This window comes from Mchenga conophoros, linkage group LG11 (assembly GCF_057382185.1).
Source record: "Mchenga conophoros isolate Kocher_MC1m ecotype Shallow Benthic linkage group LG11, M_conophoros_male_GT1.1, whole genome shotgun sequence".
Lineage (NCBI taxonomy): Eukaryota > Metazoa > Chordata > Actinopteri > Cichliformes > Cichlidae > Mchenga > Mchenga conophoros.
In genome coordinates this window covers 25,528,146-25,550,703 of record NC_140536.1, presented here as the reverse complement: position 1 = coordinate 25,550,703, position 22,558 = coordinate 25,528,146, and the positions used below count along the sequence as shown (strand labels likewise).

The following is a 22,558-nucleotide window of genomic DNA, read 5'->3' as shown; positions in this document are numbered from 1 at the left end:
ACTTAATGACAGTGCAAGTGCAAGTTTCATGTTACACACTGCACACCGAAAGGGCCTAAAAGGTTCGGTTATGTCTGATGAGAAATCAAAGGTGTCGTTTTTGTATCACGCTGCTGCCATTTGCCGCCCACCTCTTTATCAGCTATCAGTGATTCTTTCATTAAGTGATCTTGGCCCTGTCACACCCCATCAGTTCCTCCGCCTCCCACGTGCTAAACACCGTCTGTGCCGTGTGTGTGATGTACGTGTGGCCTTGATGATCGTCTCTGTGGACTTTGGATCACTTTCAAAACCCCTGAGTTGGCTCTAAGATCTGCTTTTTACACTCTAAGGTGACTCACTGCAGTCAATACTGATGCGTAGCCCAAACAGGCTGTAGGTGTGATTTAACGCTGGCCAAATTATAATCATCTAATGCTCAAGCGGTCCACAACAATCGGAAAGGATCTCTAACTTTTGACTGTTTCCACTCGTTTACCTGTCTCGCTTAAATTTCACTCCTGGTTGGTCTCTTTCTCTCTCTATATCTCGCTTTCTCCCTTTGAGGAGAAGTAATTCTGCAATGATCATCACATCTGTCATGTAGCTGTTGTTCAGAGGATCAATGCCTTTGCTGCAATTTTCTTGATGGTCTGAGATTTCACACTGTTCATTCCTCTCTTTAGTGCAGGAGGAAGCCCAGTGCTGTACAAGAGCCACAAATGCCTCAGTTTGAAATACAGCCCCTTAACAATCTAATGTTCATTCACATTACTGCATAACTTTTCATCTCTACCCTATTAGTAAAAAGAAACTCCTGCATATTTAAAGAAAAAGTCTAAACTTACACTTGTAGCAAGTCTTGCAGTATTGGGAAAGCTTACATTCAATACACAACACTGCTTATAACTCCAGTGAGCAGAGGCTTTTATCCAAAGCATTCTAAATGACTCCGTTCTCAGTGGCTATGACCCATGCATCAATTAACCCAGAGCTTTGGTGTTTTTAAGTGCTTTGTTTAAGCTTGTATAGCCTAAGAGCAGGGTTGTAAGAGCCTGTGATTGAACCGTGTTGTGTCAGTGATATGCTGTTAGCTGACCTGTCCGTGTGTGCAGGAGCATGCAGCATAAAAACACGACAGAAACCGTGTTAGCATGTCTGATAGGCCAGCACAAGGCTGTAGATACAGGTTGCAGCACCTGTAACTAAATCCCACAAACAGATTACAAAACGGTGTAGGTGTGAGTGAGAGTCTTAGTTGTTTATATTAGAATATTGAAGCTGCTCACACATGAAATAGATTATGTGACTCAGAGTAGGTGCAGACATATCACTCTACTATTAAGCCTATGAGTAAATAAATGAATGACTATCTGCTAAACATCTGTTTGAGATTAGCTGAGTGATTAACAGAGCAGACCCCAGGTCCACAAGAGTTTGCTCATTTACATTTGTCATCAACTCTTTTCCCTATTTATTTATGAAACGATCCAGAAATTATCTAGTATGCAGATCTTGAGAAAACTCTGCTCAACAGTTTCTTAAATAGGCTTATGTGTATTCTCATAAACCTAGGGATGTCACAGGAACCAAGCGTCCTAGTGTATCATTACACACTGAAGAAAAATGACACCCACAAGTGCAGGAAAAACCACACTCGGAAAAGCAAAACCTCATGATGGTGACTGGTGTAGCTGCCACGAGGCAGTAAGAGTCAGGTTTGAATGTACTTTGTGTTGTTACCCTGAATTCCTAGTTTTATGATACAGCTGGCATTACCATTGTAATCAACTGAAAGGTTTGCAATGGGTAATGTTAAATGTACAGAGGAGGTCAGGATAAGGTACAACAGTGAGTGTCTACAGCCATGTGTAAAACATGCTGGAGACTCTGTCATGTTTGTGGCTGCACTTCAGTCATTGGTGTTGGGGATCTTGTCAGAATTGATCAAATTGGGAAGGAAGAAAAGTACCATCAGATTCTGATCCACCATGCAGTACCATCTGGAAAGCATCTGATTGATAACAGCTTCATTTCTTAGTATGACGATGATCCCAAACACACTGCCAGTGCACTAAAAACATAGCCGGATAGAAAAACCCACAGTTGAACACTGTCAGTAATGGATTGGTCTCCCTTGGAGCCAAACCATGATTGTTAGTCCAGGACTGATCCATAGTAAACTCAACATTAGTGAACCAGTCTGGGATCATCTTGACAGAGAACAGAACAAAAGGCAGCCAAAATCCGAAGAAGTGCTTTGAATGTCCTTCAAGAATCCCAGAGAACTATTTCTGAAGACTACTCAAAGAAATGACAGGAACGCTTGCTTAAGAGAGTTCAGGCAGTTGAAAAATAAAGGTGGTCATACCAAATATTGACTTTCAAAGTCGTTAGAATTGTACGAACTGTTTTTGGCTTACATGCTTTATTTACATTTATGTTTGCAAGTGTTTTATTAAATCGCTGCACTTCTTCCCATTTTAATTGCAAAATGTAAAGATACAATTGGTGGCTTTTTCTGGCAATAGGCGTGTTTGGAATCCCAACACAGTCAGCTGATCCAAGCAGAGGTGGACAGAGCGTAGACGAGTAAATAAATCACCAAACATAACAAATGTTCAGGAAATCAGTTTATGTTTCACATGTCTGAAAGAAAATCTGAATATCATATTTTTAAACAACTGGCCGAGATCTATCAACGACAAACGTATTAATTATAACATTTATCATTTTTTTAAATCTTTCTTTGTTTTTCAGTTTATACAAAAATAAAAAACACCCATAACATCACTGCATCAACCTAAGAAATAATGAAGATGATGCGGCAAGTGTTTAACTTAGTATCTTTAGTTACATATTTAGATATGCTACATATGTTGATATTCTGTTTAGTGGGGTTGGGGACTCATTTTTACCTTCTCATTAATGAAGATTTCATGCATTTCTTACACGATGCATAAGTGGTGATAAATTCTGGATAGTACTGGAGTTTGTGTGGCTGTAATATACACATTCCCCTTTGCCATAAATCTGAGCATCCCGGACCTAACACCCTCACAGTGATGCCTTCACCTGGTGGCCTGTTTGTCAGACAGTTAAAACATCTTTAAATCACCTGCTTGGGCTTTAGGTAAGTTTGATATTTTGTTAACAGGAACCAAATCATAAAGAAAACAGGCACCACATTTGAACTACTCATTTATGGTGAAACCTATTAATTATTGTTACTTTATTTGTATTTAAGTGCATTTCTTTGAACATAGATTATAAATCAACTGGAAAAAAATGAAATAAATAATAAATAAATGTGAACTGAACTAAATATGCCACAGCATGACATTGTGTATTTAGACTTTAAGGGAGGTGCAAAAGTGAAGAGGGAGAGGGATTCAAAAACAGAATGAAGTACAATAATCAATCACTCACTCTGCAGGTGGGGGGAGAGATATAGGAGAGGTGGAGAATGAACTCAACCTGGGTGTCTATTGTCCTGTGTAGTTTGGGAGATGATTGGATGATGGGGTGGGTGCAGTTTTCTCTGGGATGGAGTCGGGTGGGCTGCCCCGGACTCTGTGGGGCTGGGCGGTGCTGCTGCTGCGGGCCCCGGTCCAGATGGGCCTGGGCCCCCTTGCCCTGGTGGGTTCCAGATTGTGAGGTTGCTTGCCCCTCCCTTTCTTCCCTCCCCATCCTCAGCTGCCTCCCTATTCCCGCTCTACCACACCCACCCACACACGCAGGGCTTGGGGTGCAGGTATGTCACCAGGGTGCAGGGGGGGCACTCCCCCTCTGTCCCCTTCTGGCCGCCTGTGCCTCAATTATATTCTGCAACCTAGACATCCACATTACTCACACTCTCACATAACACATACATATAGGGCCTTGGGGGTGGGCACGTTTTACAGCATCCAGAGGATGGTCGGTGTACTCCAACCCACCTCTGGCGCTGGTGCCCTACCCTCAATTTTAAATGCATTTAGACACTAAGGGTTTTCGGGAAGAGCCGTGCTGCTCTCTGAGAGGAAGCTAGTACCATGCTCTCCTGAGTTTTAAATGCACTTTAGAACAGCACACAGCAACACTACATATGAGCGGGCATAGGGAGGTTTGAGGTCTTCACTCACCCCGGTTCTGTTAGCCGTCAGGGCTGGGGGGCTGGGAGGAGGTGCTGGCCGTCAGACTGGGGTCTCGGATGCGGGGCCTCCCTGCTACTGCAGATAAGGAGGTGGTCCGCTTGCCTCCACCCCAGAGAGAAGGGTTACATCTCCTGGGTCTAGGTGCGGCTTGCCCCTCTGAGGGCGGGGGTACCTGGACCTGGGATATAGAGTATGTTTGGGGAGTGCGACTGTCTGTGCAGTGTCAATTTGTGTCTGTCTACACGTTGGGTGAGTGCCGAGTATTTGGTTGTGCATATGGGGTGGGAATGCACGTCTGTGTCCGCGTGTGCCTGTTCGTCTGTGTCTATATGTCAGGTTGATGTCTGGGTACATCTCAGGCCCTCTAAAGTACGGAGGCCTATCTCCCCTCACCACACTCCCTGCCGGTGGCTGATGCCCTCAGACGTTGGTGTGTTGGTGGTCCTTGTCGTCTGGGGCTGGGCGCTCATGTATGTACCGGCTCACTCCTGGTGGCCGATTGGCAGGGCCTGGCGCCTGTGGCCCGGCTGGGCCCCTTCCGGGGGGTGGGGTGCCCTCAGGCCTCTGGGCCTGAAGCTCGGCCCTCTTTGCCACAGCTGGCTGCCGGCAGAGCCCGTGGGCACGCCACTGCAACCCCCTCTGGCCTCTGCTCCGTAGCTGCGGGGTGACCTCTCCTTTGGGGCTCTACTCAGCTCTTCCCAGGAGGGTGGCACAATATCGTTTATTATTTAGTATCTACTGTTATCTACTGTTAGCTAGTTTATTGTGATGGTGCTGTTTTTTTTATTATGTTGCTCTTTGTTGTTTGCTTTCTCTTCTGTTTTTTTTCTCCATACAGGTGATCCAGGTGTTTTGTTTTGGGTTTTTTTCTTTCTCTCTCTCCCCCCCCCCCCTCACCGTCTCTTCTCCCCTTTGGTTTTCTTTCTCTCCCTCTCTTTCTTTCATTCTCTCTCCCTGTCCTATCCCCCAGTCATGTCTGTCCCGTTTGTAGCAACTGAAAATAAAATAAATTCATAATTATAATAAAGGTCAATCAAATGGACCAATATGGCAAGGCCATGATGATCCACTTGGTAAAATAAATCCACTTGGCATCTTTCTTGGCCTAAAGACAACAATTCTGATGGCTAAAGATCCAAACGGGACACAAAAAAACAAAAAAAAAACAATAATCATTTCATCTCAATTCTCTCATTTTATTAATCATTTGAAGCCAAATGGTAATTAAAATTAAATTAACGAGACAGTCGTATAATGTATGAATCAGTAATGAAAATCTGTTGCAGGCCTAATTTAACTGCTGATCACCCATTACTGGAAGATATCTCCCTGGTTAAACTGGATAGGCACTTGTTTGAGTTTCCCAAAGTCTTGTTGACTAAACTCTGTATTAGAGCAGTAATAAAATAATTATAATCCCCAGTTTTTCTATCTTTACAACGGCCAGCTTTCTTCTTGAGTTATTTGCAAGCTTGTTTCCTGGTTAATTTGTTTCTCCCCTGCTGCACTTACATAACAGGATAACTTACTCTTTTATGTATAATAACTATAAATTTAAAGGGCAATTTTGTGTTAGAATTGCTGTCAGAAAGCGGTTTAATCTGTGAAGACTGGAATATTTAAAGTTCATGGTTGCAAGTGTCCATGTGTTTAAGCATGGATTCACGGGTTCATGAGCATCCAGTCATTCAGAGACACTTTATTTTGAGAGCCTCTTAAACCAAGGTGTTACTGCCACTGCCTCCTCAGGCACTTCTGCTCAGACAGGCAAAGCCTTGGTCACATGGAGTCAGAGGATCTTAGCAGACTCTTCACGAGGGCTTAATGGCAGTTCAGCTACACTTTAAAGTACCTTTTAAAGATGACCTATTTTATGCATTTGTTGTCATCATTTTGACAGTTGTGGGTGTTAAAGGCCGCATATGTGCTTGGTTCGTTTGCATGTGGATTTCTTCCTATTTTTCTTTTTTTTTCCCTGTGCATTCACGAGTGTGTTTCTGCATGTGAGCGTGCAAAGATGTAAATGTGCGCCTGCCAGATGTGGGAGCTCAGCAATGAGCTCAGGTGTGTAGCTCTTTCTCATGATTAAGGGGAAAAATCACTGCGGCTACCAAAAGTCACTGCTCTGAATATTTGTGCATGTTTTCCTAATGTTCACTGCCGCCATCAGCACCTCAGAATAGAATACTCGGCTTGTATTTTTAGATCTGCCATCATAAGTAGGCCTAGTGCATGTTTTTGGTCAAGCACTCACTTTTGGTCAAGCACTCACTGTTAGCTTATGTCATTTTCAATAACTACAGTCCCGATTCTGGTCCTGTGGAGACCAGACATAATTCTTCTTTCCATGTGATACCCTTGTGTGTGTGTGTGTGTGTGTGTGTGTGTGTGTGTGTGTGTGTGTGTGTAGATGCTGCACTGAAAACTTCCACACTCGCCCATGCAGGACCACTGCCTTTCACATGTGTGGAAAAACTTATTACGGCTGTCATCATTTATTCAACAAGCAGTTTGGTAGCTGATTTATGCAATGAATAGCTAATGGAGCAGCTGCTACAAAATTCAAATCTCCTGTGTGATTTATGGCTGTGTTATTAGCGCCACAACTCATTGGGCATGCTTGTATTTCATACAAGCAAGGTGGCCTGCCTTGCTGGGAATGAGTCACACAGGTAGATCTGATTATATCTGAAGTTTTTTTTTTAGGCAAGTGAGAGCCTGGTTCTGTAATGGTCCCTGCAGCCGCTTGCTTCCAAAGCCTTTGTTTCTGCAGTAAGTCCAGCTACAGCTAATTGCCCCTAGCTAGCAACATACAATGAAGGCATCACTGTGAGGGTGTTAGGTCCGGGATGCTCAGATTTATGGCAAAGGGGAATGTGTATATTACATCCACACAAACTCCAGTACTATCCAGAATTTATCACCACTCCTGCAATCATTTGCTATTACGACCAGTGTGAACATTATTGCCGAGAAGAGTGGCTCTGAACCCACTATTTCATAATGTAAAAAAGGTGATGCTGCAGTGCACTCTTATGACATCGTCAGGCTTGCAACAGTTTAAAAAAGGATCAGAATTGAGCTACAGGTACTATCTTATTTATTTCTCACATTCTTCATCCTTCAACCTGGCACCTGCATTAAGCACGGTACACAATGGCCGCTGACAGTGTGTATTTGAGATTCAGGTCTGCTATGTTAGTTGTGGTTAATGTTGCTTTGATCTGCTAGCCTCAAGCAGGGGTGAGGAGAGAGTTAGAGGTCTGGCTAAGCTCACCTCTTTCATATTCAAACTCCCCCCTCCTCCTTTTTTTGTATTCCTCAGCTCAGATCAGCACTGAGTCAAGTGAAATCGCTTGTCAGATCTTGCGCAGCCCCCTTGGGAGCCACAGAGGGCATTTGTACAGATTTCTGCACATATGCAGTAGGACCCCACAGGACCTGCAAACAGAACTAAATGTGTAAAATCTTTTGTCCACATTAACGTTTGAACTAATCACTGTGACGCAACTATTGAAATAATACTGCCACTGTTAATTATCCACTATTTCCTCAGGGTGCAGTTAGAAAATCTTGGCCTTTAGAAGTCATCTACTCTTCAACCAAAAAACATATACAGACTTTCTATATATGCCACAAGGCACTTGAGTGCATTGTGGCCTAAACTTGAGTGCACTCCACCTGTGAGCCCTCCTGGCCTAAATGAATTATAAACAGACATTAAGCTTGCATTGGTGCATCATAAATCATTTTAACCTTGTTATCTTACACAGAAATGATAACAACAGACCTGTCCATATCTTAATAAAATACACAAAATCCTTCTGCCTGCCTGTCTGTCTGCGAACTTCTACCAAGTCAGAAGTTGAGCAGCCAAACTTGGCACACAGGTACATCATAGACTCCTCAAGGTTCTTCTATATCTATATCATGTGTCACTATAATTTTATTCCAATAACATTTAAGAATTTTGATCCACAAAACCTGAAGTAAACATGATATATTATGACATCAACGTGTTTTCTGCCAACCACCTAACAATGTAGTAGAATTGCAGAGCATACACTACTCCAACATGTGCTCATTACATTCCAAATCTGTATCTCTAAATATCCAGAGCAACAACACATCTGACATTTCCTATCATGATATAAATTTTACTTTTTGATGAGAGAGAATACTTTACATCCAGCTTGGTGTAGGTGGACTGCTGCTGTTGCTGACAGCTGTTGCCCACTGCAAGTATTCCAAAGAGCAATTATGGGACAAACTATATTAAAATACGTTAATTCTTGATTTACAGAACATCCTGTTACTGAAAATGTAGCCTACGGTTTTTAGAATACATACTTTGTTGGTTGTTGCCTCGTTGCCCTGTGATTGGAATGTTGTCTCTTTGATTTTTTATTTTATTTTATGAAATGCAGTCATGCGGACAGTTTGTAAAGGTTAAGTAAGTTAGACTTAGAAATCTCGTTTAGGTTGGGTAAGTTCAAAGTAGTAAAGATGCCCAGTTTGTTGCAGATGGTGTATTCTTTCGGTAACACTTTGCAATACGGCTCGTTACTACGGGTTTAATTTTCCTGCAATAAAAAGGGAGTTCGATGGATTTTATTCAAAATTACATTGTAATTATATTTACATGAAAATATATAAAGGCATTACACAAGAATAAGAGGGTAACAAGTCAAACAAACCAGAAATTATATTGCAAGTAAATGTATGTAGTGCATAAGTAATTGTAAGTACTGGATAATTTCCCAGTAATGTAGACAAAGATGTACAATAAACAAACAATATTTTCCCATCTTACATTTTGGGGCAAGGTCCATATTATGTAGTGACTTCATCTTTCCTAACTTCCAGCTATTTTGCAAGGAGAGTGACACAAATTATACTGTATGTAATTTTAAGTAATGTGTGTTTACCTTTGAGCAAATGCAATATTTTCCCATTTTATGTCGGGAATACACCATATTATGGAGTGACTTAACTTTACCTTTTACGTCTTTATTTTTTTTACATCATTATTTAATATTCATTTAGCTAATGTGCATGATGAATTTTGTGTTATGCAGCTGTCCTTTTTTACTTACACTGTTCTTAAAATTACTTCAAATACAATGTGTGTCTCCTTTCTTATAAAATACCCAGAAGTTAAGCCACTTTATAATACTGAAAAGTCTTATTCTTTCCCCATCTCGCATCGTAATTATGCTGATGTATTACCACACTTAAAATAACTTAAGCTTACAGTATAATTTGTATTTCTTTTCCTGCAAAATACCTGCATGTGTTGTTACGTATGCAGTACTTAAAATGACTTACGCACTACTGAAATTTACCTACAATATAATTTTTTCTTGGTTTCCTGTAAAAAGCTGACTGAGCCCCTTAATCTAGTTTACTACCTTTAAGTTTGTCCATCTAAACATTATTACAATGTTATTTACATGGAACAGCAAAATACATGGAAATTCCATTTAATTACAGAAGAATTATGTCTTTGGTTGCAGGCTGTATTATAAAGTGTTACCGTTCTTTCTGCTGCAAAAATGGGTTAACTCTGGCATGTAACTGATGTCCCACTTGTGTCAGTAACACAGTAGATCATCGAGTGTATGGATCGGCCAATCAGCAGTCAAGAGTACAACCCCAGTGCTTGCAAGATTAACAACACTGTCAGTTGCAAATGTCTGCTGACAAAAGACTCTGCAGAGCTCAACACTGACCACTAGGGGGTGGATGCTGTAGCCTCAAAATTATATCATGATATTTGCAATAATGGTATTTATCACTAATGATAATGATATTTATGATGATATAGAAAAGCAATACTGATTACATGATATATTAATGATTGCAGTTTGCAATACAGCAATATGTATTAGTGTAAACAAAACAAAAGATATATTCCATTGATGAAAGACTGCCTAAATCAAACTGTGAATCTGTTGCTGCAAAGTTTCAGCAGCACCACCAGAGTTATAGTCAAACAGTAGCATGTAGCCAGTTCACAGAGCTCAGGTAGTGTTTTCAGTGGAGAAGTAAAAGTGTTAACATAACTGTTTAACACTTTAACAGTAACTAACCTTGTAAGGCTTCAGGAGCCGCACAATATTGTCACATAATATAACTGAAAAAAAAATTTCAGCCTGGGATGTTACATCTTGGGTCAAGGTTTTTAAAGCTGTTTAAGACCATCACCATATAATGTCATCAATATTTCCCATCCACTGTTTGCTCTTTCTGTCATTTGGAGTGCAACTAACCAGAGTTACAGAGATTAATTATTTACTCTGTGGTTTGTTAGGATCTTCTTCTCACATGCCATCATAGCCTGCTTATGCTCGACATTGTGTTTTTGCCTCAAGTGTTGAAACAAGTTTGTTGTTTCCATCTTTAACAAACAGTTTTGGGGGGAAAAGTATTGGAAAATATCTTGCAAATTGTTGAAGTAGTGCTTGGTTATGATTACTACCTTTTTAGGTAGAAATGATCATTCTGCCTAAAAAGAAAGGCTGGTGTGGTGCACAAGGGCGTGTAAATGCATGCCATCCCTATATTTAAATTATATTGTTATATGACACTTTTATTTTACGTAAAAGTTTATACCGGTATTTTTACAGACAATAGAAATTCCACTTTTATAAGTTCTCCATTTCCACAAGTGAACTTGCTGTTTGTACCTTCCTTACACTGAAAAAAGCTCTGTAAAGTTACAATATAACGTACCATTGTGTTTTTTCTGTATTTTCTAACCAGACATTGAATTTTTTAAAAAAGATAATACTGGTTGTCAGTTGTATCGTGACCATAAAAAAAATATTTGGATCAAAAAAGAAGAAAAACAAAGCAAAAAAAAAACTTTAAAGGACCGAACTTAATTATTTTAATGGTGAAGGAACTACTCCTTAAATAACCAACTGTGAGTCTCTAATTCCATAGCAGTTGAATTGACTCCTTTTCATTATCGTAGGGTTTGTGATTAATGTGATTAATAATAGTGTTGTATAATAACAGTACGTAGGTTTTTTTTGTCAATAATCAGGCCGTAAAGTAATATAGCCTGGTTATGGTACAGTGCTTCGCTCCTGAATGCAATCACCGCTCTGATGGTTTTTGAGGTTTTGTGATCAATAAGTGACATGATGCTACAGGGTTTAAACATTTCCACAGTAACAGCAACTCCCATCAGTCAGAGATTATATCAGTTTAGGATTGTAGGTAGAGTAGTTCTTTTCTGCAACATTTCAAATTAAATGCATTTTTGTCAAAGATTGTTAACATAATACGGACTTGTTGTTTCCACAGGAGCACAAAGCATTGTGGTGTCATAGCTTATAATAAGTCTACTTTGCATGGTTACAGCAGTATGGCTCATTATCAAAATGCCAAAGTGGGGTTTCATAGAGCAACAAAATCCCTGCATGGAGGAGGTTTTTGGTAGAGACAGTGTTATTGCAGTCTCTTTTTTTATTGTTTTACCTGATACAACCTAGCCTAAATCAGTATATGTTTCCCCAAAATACAAAGTCTTCTCATTTTAAACTGCAAAAGAAGCATGTCATGTTCACATACCCTTTTAACTACACCATAAAGACTTTTTTAAAAAAAGCAAGACTCCTGTTAGCCTAAAGAAAAGTTACAATGCCTTCTCCCTTATCTGACCTTGAACCCCTTTAATATTTTTTGTGCAGCTCTTTAATTTTTTTTCATGGCCTCTTGTTCTTTCACGCTCTCTTGCTCTAGCTTCTGTGCCATTCTCTTCTTTCCCCTCTTTCTTAATTATTGCTGGAAAATAGAAATTACAGATAATTAAATGACAATTATGATCTCCGCCCACGCAGGGGAGTTTTTACTCGGGAGAGTAACTTTGTAGGTTATTCTTAAGGTCATTCATTACATGGAGTCAAAGACTATACACACACACACACACATACACGTACACACAGATTAGATACTGTATTTTTACGCCTTGGAGATAGTGTAATCCCTTCTAGAAATTTATTTTCCACAGGGAGAGGCAGCATGTTGATAGGGTTGGAAGGTCATACGGCACACTCACACACACACACAATCACTTTCGCTTGTTTGCTTACACATATTCAACCACAGTGTATAAATAATAAGCCACACTGTGGTGGTGTCATTTGACAGTTTACATAATAAGATGCCTGAAAGCAGAGATACAAGGCTAACTGTCTAACCAAAGGGAGCTGAGGGGAACATTGCTGGGATTCAATAAGATTGGACTAGACCCATCCTCAGAAGCACTGGAGAGAAAATGTGCACACACACACACACACACACCGTTTCTCCTTCCATGTCTCTTTTTCTGTCTCTGAGGCAACCTATTTTGATCACGGTGCCATATTGCATCATCAAATATTAACAGACTTGACTGCACTGCATTATGTCTGCTAAATAATGTTTGCTGAATAATGTGTGCTGCTTCATCCTACTCTCGTGTTTGTTTCAAAACCCATCATACAAAGACGCTGAGAAAAGGAAATACTTCCTGTGCCCTCGGTAACGGATGCCGTTTAGTCTTTATTCATGTGTATTTATGAGCGTGCGTGTGTGTGTGTGACCCAGAGCATCTGTGTTGCTGTGGTCACACATTTATCTATTGATAAAGCTTTAGCACGCTCGTCCTTCTGCCCCGGCCTCAGAGTCAACACGCCGTTAGTGTCTTGAAATATCTGCCTTATTTCTGCCTCTTTCTTTCCCATCTCTGCCCCTTTCTCCCTCTGTCTCCCCCCACTACCCCCCTCGCTCGATGCTGATCCAGACTTTGGAATTCAATGTTGCTATGGTAACAATGTCGGGTTGGTCCTCCCTGCCTCCCCCTCTTGCTCCTCTTATTCAGAGTAGATGCAGTTTCCTTGCTCTGGATTCATTCTCTCTTTAACCTTTAAAGCTGTCCCTCCTGTGACTACACTTTCTGTAAACAGTGTTAAAACACACAACAGAGCAGAGCTGAAAATGGAAAAACTAATTTGGCCATAACCCTAAGCATGGAAAATAAATCATAACTCATGTCATACACTTCACTTCCATTAATTTACAAACCGTCGACATTCCTGAATGCCACACAGGTCTGTTAGGCAGCAGTCGAGCTAAATGCTAACATCAGCATGCCTCACGGTGTAGCGATGGGATTTCCGGCTCTTTCGGCTCGGCTCACTAAAAAGAGCCGGTTCTTTCGGCTCCGAACCGGCTCTTCGGGTTATTTTGTTGCTTTAATTAATTTATTATTACCAATAATATAAAATTATGCACAAAATGAATTACTAATGTAAAAAAAAAGTGGTTTAATTTATATATGTTTATATATAAATATATGTGGTGGCCCCTAGACCTAGAGACAAAGCACGTACAAACTCCAAAACACATTTCTAGCGTTAACTGAACTTCCAAAACAGAGCTACCTAGATCACTTAAATTACACAATTGAAGGCATATGTGTATTGTTTGTGTATTTATACACAAGCACACATATATAATCAAATAATTTAAAAAAATGTTCATTTACCTGTTACTACCACACACCAAATCCGGTCGTTGGTACTTGCTGGCTTGTGTAGCCACTAGGTAACAAAAACTCAACACTGCGCCCTAGCATCCTGGAGCACTTCTTTTGTCTTTTGTACGTGTTTTGGAGTTTTTATGTTCTTCTGAGTTTTTACGTGTTTTGGAGTTTGTACGTGCTTCAGAGTTCGTACGTGTTTTGAAGTTTGTATGGGCTTTGTCTCGAGGGGCCATCGTAGATAGACTTTTATTTATTCACTCCACATAAAATGCAATAAATAAATCATATAATACAAAAAACAACTATTTATATTTCAACTTTTAATTATTTAAAATTTCAGCTTTTTCCTTTTAAACAAATTTAAAGTGAAACAACACAAAACACTGCAAACCACAACACAATTAAATATAAATTAAAATATGAAAACAAAAAGAAGATGAACATTCTCTGTCATATGGGCCTGCATGAATAAACTTTCTGAATCCTTTAGCATCTGCAACTGAAAATAGTTGTGGTTGATTACTATACCTTTCTAATGTGAGGTTGTTGTCCCTGGCTCTCTTTCTCTGCCTCTCCCTCCCGCTCTGTTCCTGTGCTACTGCAAGTGTAACTACTGCCCCTCTCCCTCTTCCCAGCGCAAAGCACAAGGCTCACGTGCGGAGTGAAGCGGAAAAAAGTGCGAGAGAGGGTGAGAGAAAGAAAAAAAACCCCACAGCTCGCGATAAGGAGCCGGCTCGCGTCATTCACGTCAAAGATCCGGCTCTAAGAGCCATTTCGTTTGCGACGACACATCACTATCACGGTGACAGTGTGCCGATTTCAAGTACATAAAATGTTGTTTCACCATTTTTAATTTCAGATTCAATAACCAAGGTTGGAGTGCTAATTTATCCATGAATGCTAACAAGTAAATGGCCTGTATTTGTATAGTCCCTAAGGACCCAAAGCGCTTTACACTACATTCAGTCATTCACACACACTGGTGATGGCAAGCTACATTGTAGCCACAGCTACCCTTGGGCGCACTGACAGAGGCGAGGCTGCAGGACACTAGCACCACCGGGCCCTCTGACCACCACCAGTAGGCAACAGGTGAGGTGTCTTGCCCAAAGACACAACGACCAAGACTGTCGGAGCTGGGGCTCGAACTGGCAACCTTCCGAATACAGGACAAACTGCCAACTCTTGAGCCATGATCGCCCCACGCTTAGCTAGCTGAGTGCATATCACATACACCTGCTAACTGTGATGTGTAATTAAATAAACATAAGACATTCACTCACCAAAGGGGATGCACAGAATTTTTGGGAGGTCCATTAGTACAATTAAATATATAAAAGGCCAAACTGTAAAGAGGTCAAGCTCAGTGAATTAAAAACAAATTGGTGAATCCCAGCAGAAGAAGCTAGCAGTTAGCATTGGCTAGTTAAGGCAGCCATGGCGCTAATAAATAAACTTTAAGCCTGAATAGACTGAATAAACAGGTGAGCTGAATACTTTGTTGATGTTAGAGGTCAGAATAGAATGGCCAGACCACTTCAGGATAATAGGAAGGCAGCCAAAGTTCAAACTGTTGCCTTCCACTTGTTACAAGCACGGTATACAGAAGAGCATTTCTGATAACACAACATCTCAAACCTTCAAGAAAATGTGCTACAACAGCTGAAGACCACACCAAGTGCCATTCATGTCAGCTAAGAACATGAAACTGAGGCTACAAATCCCACAGGCTCATCAAAATTAGACAGTAGAAGATTAGAAAAACATTGCTGCAACATTCAGAAGGTAAGGTGAGAATTTGACATTAGCAGTGTGAAAGTATAAATAGTAAATTAAGTGGTTCTTGTAGACCACCCTTCTGTTCTACTCAAAGTGCTTTATACAACATGGCACATTCACTCATTCATACAAGTATTGTTTGCTACACATAAGTGCGTTCTATCTAACATACTCCATGGAAGACATGGGAGAGCCACTTGGGGTTCAGTATCTTTCCCAAGGATACTGAGACATGCAGACTGGAGACCAGAGGAGCCAGGGATCGAAACACCAACCTTCCGATTGGCCTCCTGAGCTACAGCCACCCACTGATAAATTATTAAGTATTAATGGTTCAGGCTGCTGCTGGTGGTGGGATAATGTTGTGGGGGATATTTTCTTGGCACACACCAGCTTTAAGAAGGTCCAACCCATTACTCTCGAGATGGACCTTACAAATAGGCTGGTGAATGTATAACGTTGTTGTAGAGCTGTGCATTTGAGGAACTGCATGTTTCTATTTCAATCCACAGAGGTTGCGACTTGGTTCCAAGCAAATATTGAGCATATTATAAATCTTACTTGGGATAACTTAAATTAATTCATAATAACTTAAAGAATTTTATGGAAGTCTTCCCAAATGACCACATGCCAACAGAAATATCATTTTCCTCAAATATAAGGATACGAAGGATACCCTAGCCCTAACCCTACTGTTGAGCTGGCAAAATGAAATTTTAATTTAAGGAAAGTAATGTAATGTGCCACATTTACTTTTTTCATAATATGTCGTTGACCCAAAAATCACAGCAACAATAAGAGTCCATTTACTAATTTAGTCCTAATTTATACAGCTCTTTGTTATCCATGATACCAGCTAAAAAGTCTTATAGATGCACATGTGAAAAGAAGTTAAATACAACAATGGCTCATGTCAACCGTTACATAATAGCCCTCATCTGCAGAGTCATGACTTAATATTTACTGCTGTACATAAATTTAATACAGTGCAATATATTTCTGTCTTTGTTCATGTGCAGCATCAGAGCAGTGACCATGGACTTCTATCTGCAAGTTTCCTGCTAACAGCAGACGAGCAGAGGGCGGGACAACCGTCCACAACTTCCACCAGCACAAACTTTCCAGTGAGTCGAAAAGAAAGAGAGAGAAAGAGACAGAGGCAAGAGAGAGGACAAGAGCAAGAAGGAGAGAGGAGAGCGGGTGAACACAGTCGATGGATGCTGTCCGGATCGAGGGGACAGCACGTTCTTCACTGACGAGGAAAAGAAAGATTTCAAAATTGAGTCGAAGGATAGAAACTCGCCGTCAGGTAGGTCTCACTTTGTCACTCTCTGCACCGTCAGGTTTAGCACATTTGTGTCTGTGAAAAGGAAACTTTTAACACAACAGAAATATCTGTGGAGGTAACTCTGCGATACTGAGACAACTTTCTGTCTTTCACACTTGCCTGGTTCAATGTGAAAGGCTGTAAGTGAATTATGTAATGTGTGAGTGTATACATGGATGTTTGTATGTAAGAGGTTCACCAACATTGCCTCTGTAATAGAAGTAGGTGCAAGGTGATCCCATGTTTCATCTGCTGTGTGTGTGTGTGTGTGTGTGTGTGTGTGTGTGTGTGTGTGTGTGTGTGTGTGTGTGTGTGTGTGTGTGTGTGTGTGTGTGTGTGTGTGTGTGTGCATCGAGCCCTGCTGATACCGAGGGGGAGAACATTGTCAGGGTCATGAATATGGAGTAGACTGAGTTTGGGAGGGTGAGATCTGTTGTGCTTCACATCAATTCTGTCTTGTTAAGCAGAGTCAGCAGAGTCATCAAACTCTCCTCCAAGGACACATCATAGAGCCACTTATGCACCTCCCACATCCGCCTACACCTCGCGCTCATCTTTTCTCATCGCCTCCCTCTCTCCCTCCCACCGGTGCCCCTCGCCTCCTCCTGCTCCTCATCATCTCACCTTGTTTGTTTGCTGTCTTTTTTAATAAACTGCACTTTGTTAAGTTCTTCCTTGTTCTCCTACTCTTCGATAAATGCTTTTTATTTGCACTCCTGATGCCCACTCTCTCCAACTTCTCACTCACCTCTTCCTCCACTTTCTGGTTTCCCTTAAAGGCATGGTGTGTGAGAAGGGGATCCAGATCCTTCTCACCACCGTGGGGGCATTCGCTGCCTTCGGCCTGATGACGGTGGCAATAGGCACGGACTACTGGCTGTACTCCCGTGCCCTCATCTGCAACAGCACAGCCAACGTGACCCAGGATGACCCTCATAATAAGGACAAGAAGGACCCTGGTGCTCTCACCCACTCCGGTCTATGGAGAATATGCTGCTTGGAAGGTAACAAAAGAGCTTTCATCGACAGGAATCTGTGTGCGGGATTTGGACTTAAGTAGACGCATGTTTGAAAAAGTTTGAAGTTTATAGCTACTTTCTGGATCTTTAGGTTCATATTCAACTGAGAGATATAATAGAGTTGCAGGGTGGAAGGGCACTCACAGTATTGTGTGACTTTAAGTTATGGTCGTGGCGGTTTCAGACTGGATGCTGTGCAGGCAGCAGATGAATTGAACCACTGTTTAAATCACATTAATCACTGCACGCAGTAATTTTGATACTCTGTTTATTATACTGTATTTATTGGCTCTTTTTTTAATTTTCTATATTCAAATATTTAACCTTCAAGCTGGTGGCCTGAAACCCGCTCCTGAGGTCCAACGAGACAATCGTATCTCATTGAAATGTTAAAGCTTATAAATGGGAGTACATTTCCCATTATTCAGTCACATATTTTTAATAGTATGCATTGTTCTTCTGTTAAATGGGATCAGAGTCTAACAGCAAGAACCTCTCACTTGACTTTAGAAAAACTTTGTTCAGGAGGGCGCAGCACTGCAGCAGCACCAACATACACATTTCATTTGTATTTGGTCGACCGTGCCACAGGGCCAAAAAAAACAATTTTGCATAATTGCAATATAATTACGTGATACTGAAGCGTAACCCTCATCCAAAATAATCCATTAATCATTGTCTGTGATTCAGGATGCATTCATTCAAGTCAATTGCTGAAACAAAAGCCTCTGTTCACCCATCGGCTTCTCATTTCAAGTGGCGGAAGATACAGAATCTGGCAGCAACCATCTCTCAATCTTCACTTCTTGTGTCACTGCAACACAAGCTGCTAATTCATTATACATTACACTGCCTGCCTGACACTCTACAGTAAAAGCTGGGATGGAGTTAACAGTGAAGAAGCAAAGGGGTGGTGTGAGTTTGCGATCTGTGCCTTTGCTCACATGCAGACTGAGGTAAAAGCTTTTTTTTGTCTCCGGGAAAACCGCTTGGCTCTCTTTATAAAGCATCCCTGGCCCATCCTGGGCTTGGTCATTGTACAAAGCTAATTTGTCCTCATCTCTAAGCTTCCTGATAGCAAAGCAGCCAATTAGAGATAAGCTCTAGCCCTTGCAGCTCTGCTGCAGTGCACCCCCACCCACTCTTTCCCTCACCGCTCTCTCTCTCAGTTTTTTCCACTTGCTATCTCTCTGCCTTCCTCCCCCAAACATTTTTACATTTCATCTTTCACTGGTTTGTCCTCATCTTTGCCTCCTTGTAGTTTCCTCTCGTTTTCAGCCTTTTCTGCTGCAGTAAAGCTGACAGAGTCTTGGCGTGGCTTAGAGGTCAAGTATCCTTGATGTCTGTGGAGTATTCAGCCAAGATAGATGCTCAGTAGTTGTGCAGTGATGCAGTGAGGTGTAGAAGGGGTGGAAATGCAGGACATGCTAGCTCCAAAAGATTTATGCCTGCAGGTGGGTGGCACATTGTGCTGTGGATATAGACGTGTCCTGTCCTCTTCTCCCCTCTGCAGACTCATTCAAGGTGGGGTTGCACTGACTTACCAGTCAATGAAGATTTTATCTGTCTGTGTGATTTTTTGTTAGATAATTCCACAAATGTGTGAGCCCGATACTGAACATGTCAGCTGCCAGAGTCACTTAGCACAGCTGTGTTTGAGGTCATGTAGTGAGATAATATTGGAAGCACGTTCACATACACTCATTGAATACTTTATTCAGTTGCCCCTTTTGTCTTCAGAGCTACCTTAATTATTTCCTGGCACAAATTCAACAAGGTGCTGGAAATGTTCCTCTGAAATGTTGCTCCATATTGGAATGACAGCGTCACACAGCTGATGGGAATCCATGAAATGAATTGAGAGATGTATATATTGGTTGTAATGAGGTTTATTACACGAAGCAGTCCTCTGTCCTCTCATATCAATGAAGCATTTTCACCTAAAGAACTGCTGCACATTGGATGTTTTCTGTTTTTAAGACAATTCTCTGTAAATCCTAGAGATGATTGTGTAGGAAAATCCCAGCAGATCAGCAGTTTCTGAAATACTGACTAGCCTATTTGGCTACTGAAACGTTTTATTCACTCTCTCTGCCTCTTAGGGCAGCAGACCACATGAACCAGTGTTTCTAAAACTAACTCTTACATTTATATAAGACTATAGATATAGAATACTCTAAGAACGTGTGTGCATAAGGTGGTATTTTCACAGTCCTGGATTTGTGGTTTAATAAAGGACGATGGAAAATGCCAACATAGACTAATGCAGGGTTTCAAAAATGCCTGATCCATGTGGCTCATCCAGTATTTCCCTCCCATTGTACCACCATCTGTTTCTTTACAGACCTACCTGTGGAAATGTAGGAGCACTGAGAGACCATCTCACCCCACATCTGTTCGTCTCTCCCTCAGTCTGTGTCTCTTAATTTCATCACTCCACCTTTCTCAAAATCCATCCACCAACAACAGTGGTGGGCTGTCATCATCGTTCCGTGCGTCCCTCCGTTCGTCTGTCTGTCTACATTCAAGACCCCGCCGGGTAGTTATCGGTCTGCCTGTGTGTCTGCTTGTATGTATTTACGTTGTGCCTGTGCGTTCACTGTGTTTGTGACATTACTAACATAAGCTGTAATTACAACGAGAGTCATTAACCTCGATGATGTTCCTAAACAATATACCCAAATTTACCATTCAGCGCATTTGCTTGGATTCATTTTCAAATCACGGTACAACATTTTCCAGGTCAATCAGTCTTTTCATCAAGAGGATAGAAACTGTTCTCATAAGGCTTCAGCTTTGAGTTGTTGCCTTTTGTTGAGTCTGGTCACCATTTTTCTTCTTGTCTGTCTCAGGAGTGAAGAGAGGAGTGTGCTCTCAGATTAACCACTTCCCAGAGGATGCAGACTTTGACCATGATGGGGCAGAGTACGTCCTACGTAAGTTATTACCTGAAGTGCCAGATGTGGGTGATGTAGAGGGGGAACAAAAAAACAACCTGAAAACAAATTAAGAGCAAAGTATAAAATGATGCCTTGATGCTTTAAACTTGGCGTTTTATTGCTCATTCTCTCAATCACATTAAGAAATAAACACGTGACAAGGTTTACAAAGCCATGAGAGAAGGGGTGCCCTAGTTCATGCTCAATGCCCTGCAGACATGTCTTTCTGCACTGATATGATGCATGTGTGCCCGTGCATACGTAAAGAAAAGCTTGTGCTCTGTTTACAATGTTGCAGAGGCATTTTGCTGGCATTTAGGTGGCATTTTCTCTCCTGTGGCCTAGTTGTCCTAGATGAGAGAGGCGTGTTAATGTGTGTGTGTGTGTGTGTGTGTGTGTGTGTGTGTGTGTGTGTGTGTGTGTGTGTGTGTGTGTGTGTGTGTGTGTGTGGTTGGCAGACCTCCTGAAAGGACCGGGGGCCACATGGGAAGGGTTTGATTCAGTTGGGTGCCTAGAACTGAGTAATTAATTTCCTCAAAAAAGTATTCTGTGTATTTTATTTAAAGCAAATTTCAACATATTTAATTATTTCATAGCATTTTTACCCATTTTTCTCACATTTTCTAAGCCTTGGTTAACAAGGACATAGAATGTTTTTCTCCACCTGTCACTACAGTAGGAGCACAGAAACAGGTTGGCTATAATTTCTTCCTTGTAATCCTTATAGGGAAATATGCTTCTTACAGTTTCAATGTTAGATGATCATATTAAGCATAGCGAAAGAAATCCCAGTGAGCCAAAAGGTCAGGGGTCAGACAGCACTAAACGCTTGGTTTCCAATGGGTTTTCTACTCTTGTGTCGAGTTGATGTCAGCTCAGAACGATTTTCCTTATATTTCTTATTTTAACATGGCTTAGGTTACCATGCCATACCACTTTATTTATAAAGCACTACAGTGCTGATCAAAGTGCTGCACAATAACAGCAAACATAAAAGACCAAAGGGTAAAAGTTAGAGAACACACTGGGTCAAAGGCCATGGCGTAAAAATGTGTCTGTAAACAAGAGTTAAAAACAGCAAGTGAAGGAGACTGCCTGAAGTGCGATGGCAAATTGTTCCACATACATGGAGCCGCAGCTGTGAAAGCTCTATCGTCTTTGAGTTTGTGTTGCATCTTTGTAACAAGCGAAGTCGTCTGGTCTGCTAACCTGAGAGAACGAGACGGGATGTAAGGATGTAACAGCGCACACAGCTGAAACGGGGGAAACAACCACTTAGAGAATTAAAAACAAATAAAAGGATTTTAAAGTGGATTTGTAAAGGCTCTGGAAGCCAGTGTAGAGAAACTAAAATTGGAGTGTTATTGGTTGCACCAGATAAAAATCTAGTGTTCTGCACCAGTTGTAGGAGGTGCAAAGGAGCGTGAAGTCAAGCTAATTCCTATGAAAAGTGCATTGCAGTAATCGAGATGAGACGTAATAAAAGCATGTATTAATGTTTCAAGGTTTGCATATGGACAGGAGAGGCTTGATTTGTGACAGCAGCCTCAAGTGGAAAAGGCAGGAATTAGACACTGTGTTCCCATGAGGATCGAACTATAGAGAATGATTCATTTTCACACCTAAATTAGTGAATTAGTGATTAGTGAATTTCTTATATAAGGTCAAGAAGAAAATGTGACACAGGAGGTGCATTTGGTGCCACTGGAACAACATAACTTCTGTCTTGCTCTCATTAAAATTTGGAAAATTTAATCAATAAGCCAGTTAAGGAAAGGCTGGACAGGACATGCACCAATGTGTTTCACTATAAAAATAAACTTGACAGTCATAACAGTTAAAGC

General features: G+C 41.1%; 1 protein-coding gene across 1 annotated transcript in view; it reads left to right on the top strand.

Annotated features, from left to right (window-relative positions):
- Positions 1-22,558, top strand: part of cacng8b (calcium channel, voltage-dependent, gamma subunit 8b) — a 28,457-nt gene that overhangs the window by 2,006 nt on the left and 3,893 nt on the right. Inside the window, exons 2-4 of the mRNA XM_085291870.1 lie at positions 16,449-16,738; positions 17,536-17,760; positions 20,628-20,711. Of these exons, the coding sequence (XP_085147996.1) occupies positions 17,538-17,760; positions 20,628-20,711 (307 nt within the window). The 5' untranslated portion in view covers positions 16,449-16,738; positions 17,536-17,537. The remainder of the gene's footprint in view (positions 1-16,448; positions 16,739-17,535; positions 17,761-20,627; positions 20,712-22,558) is intronic.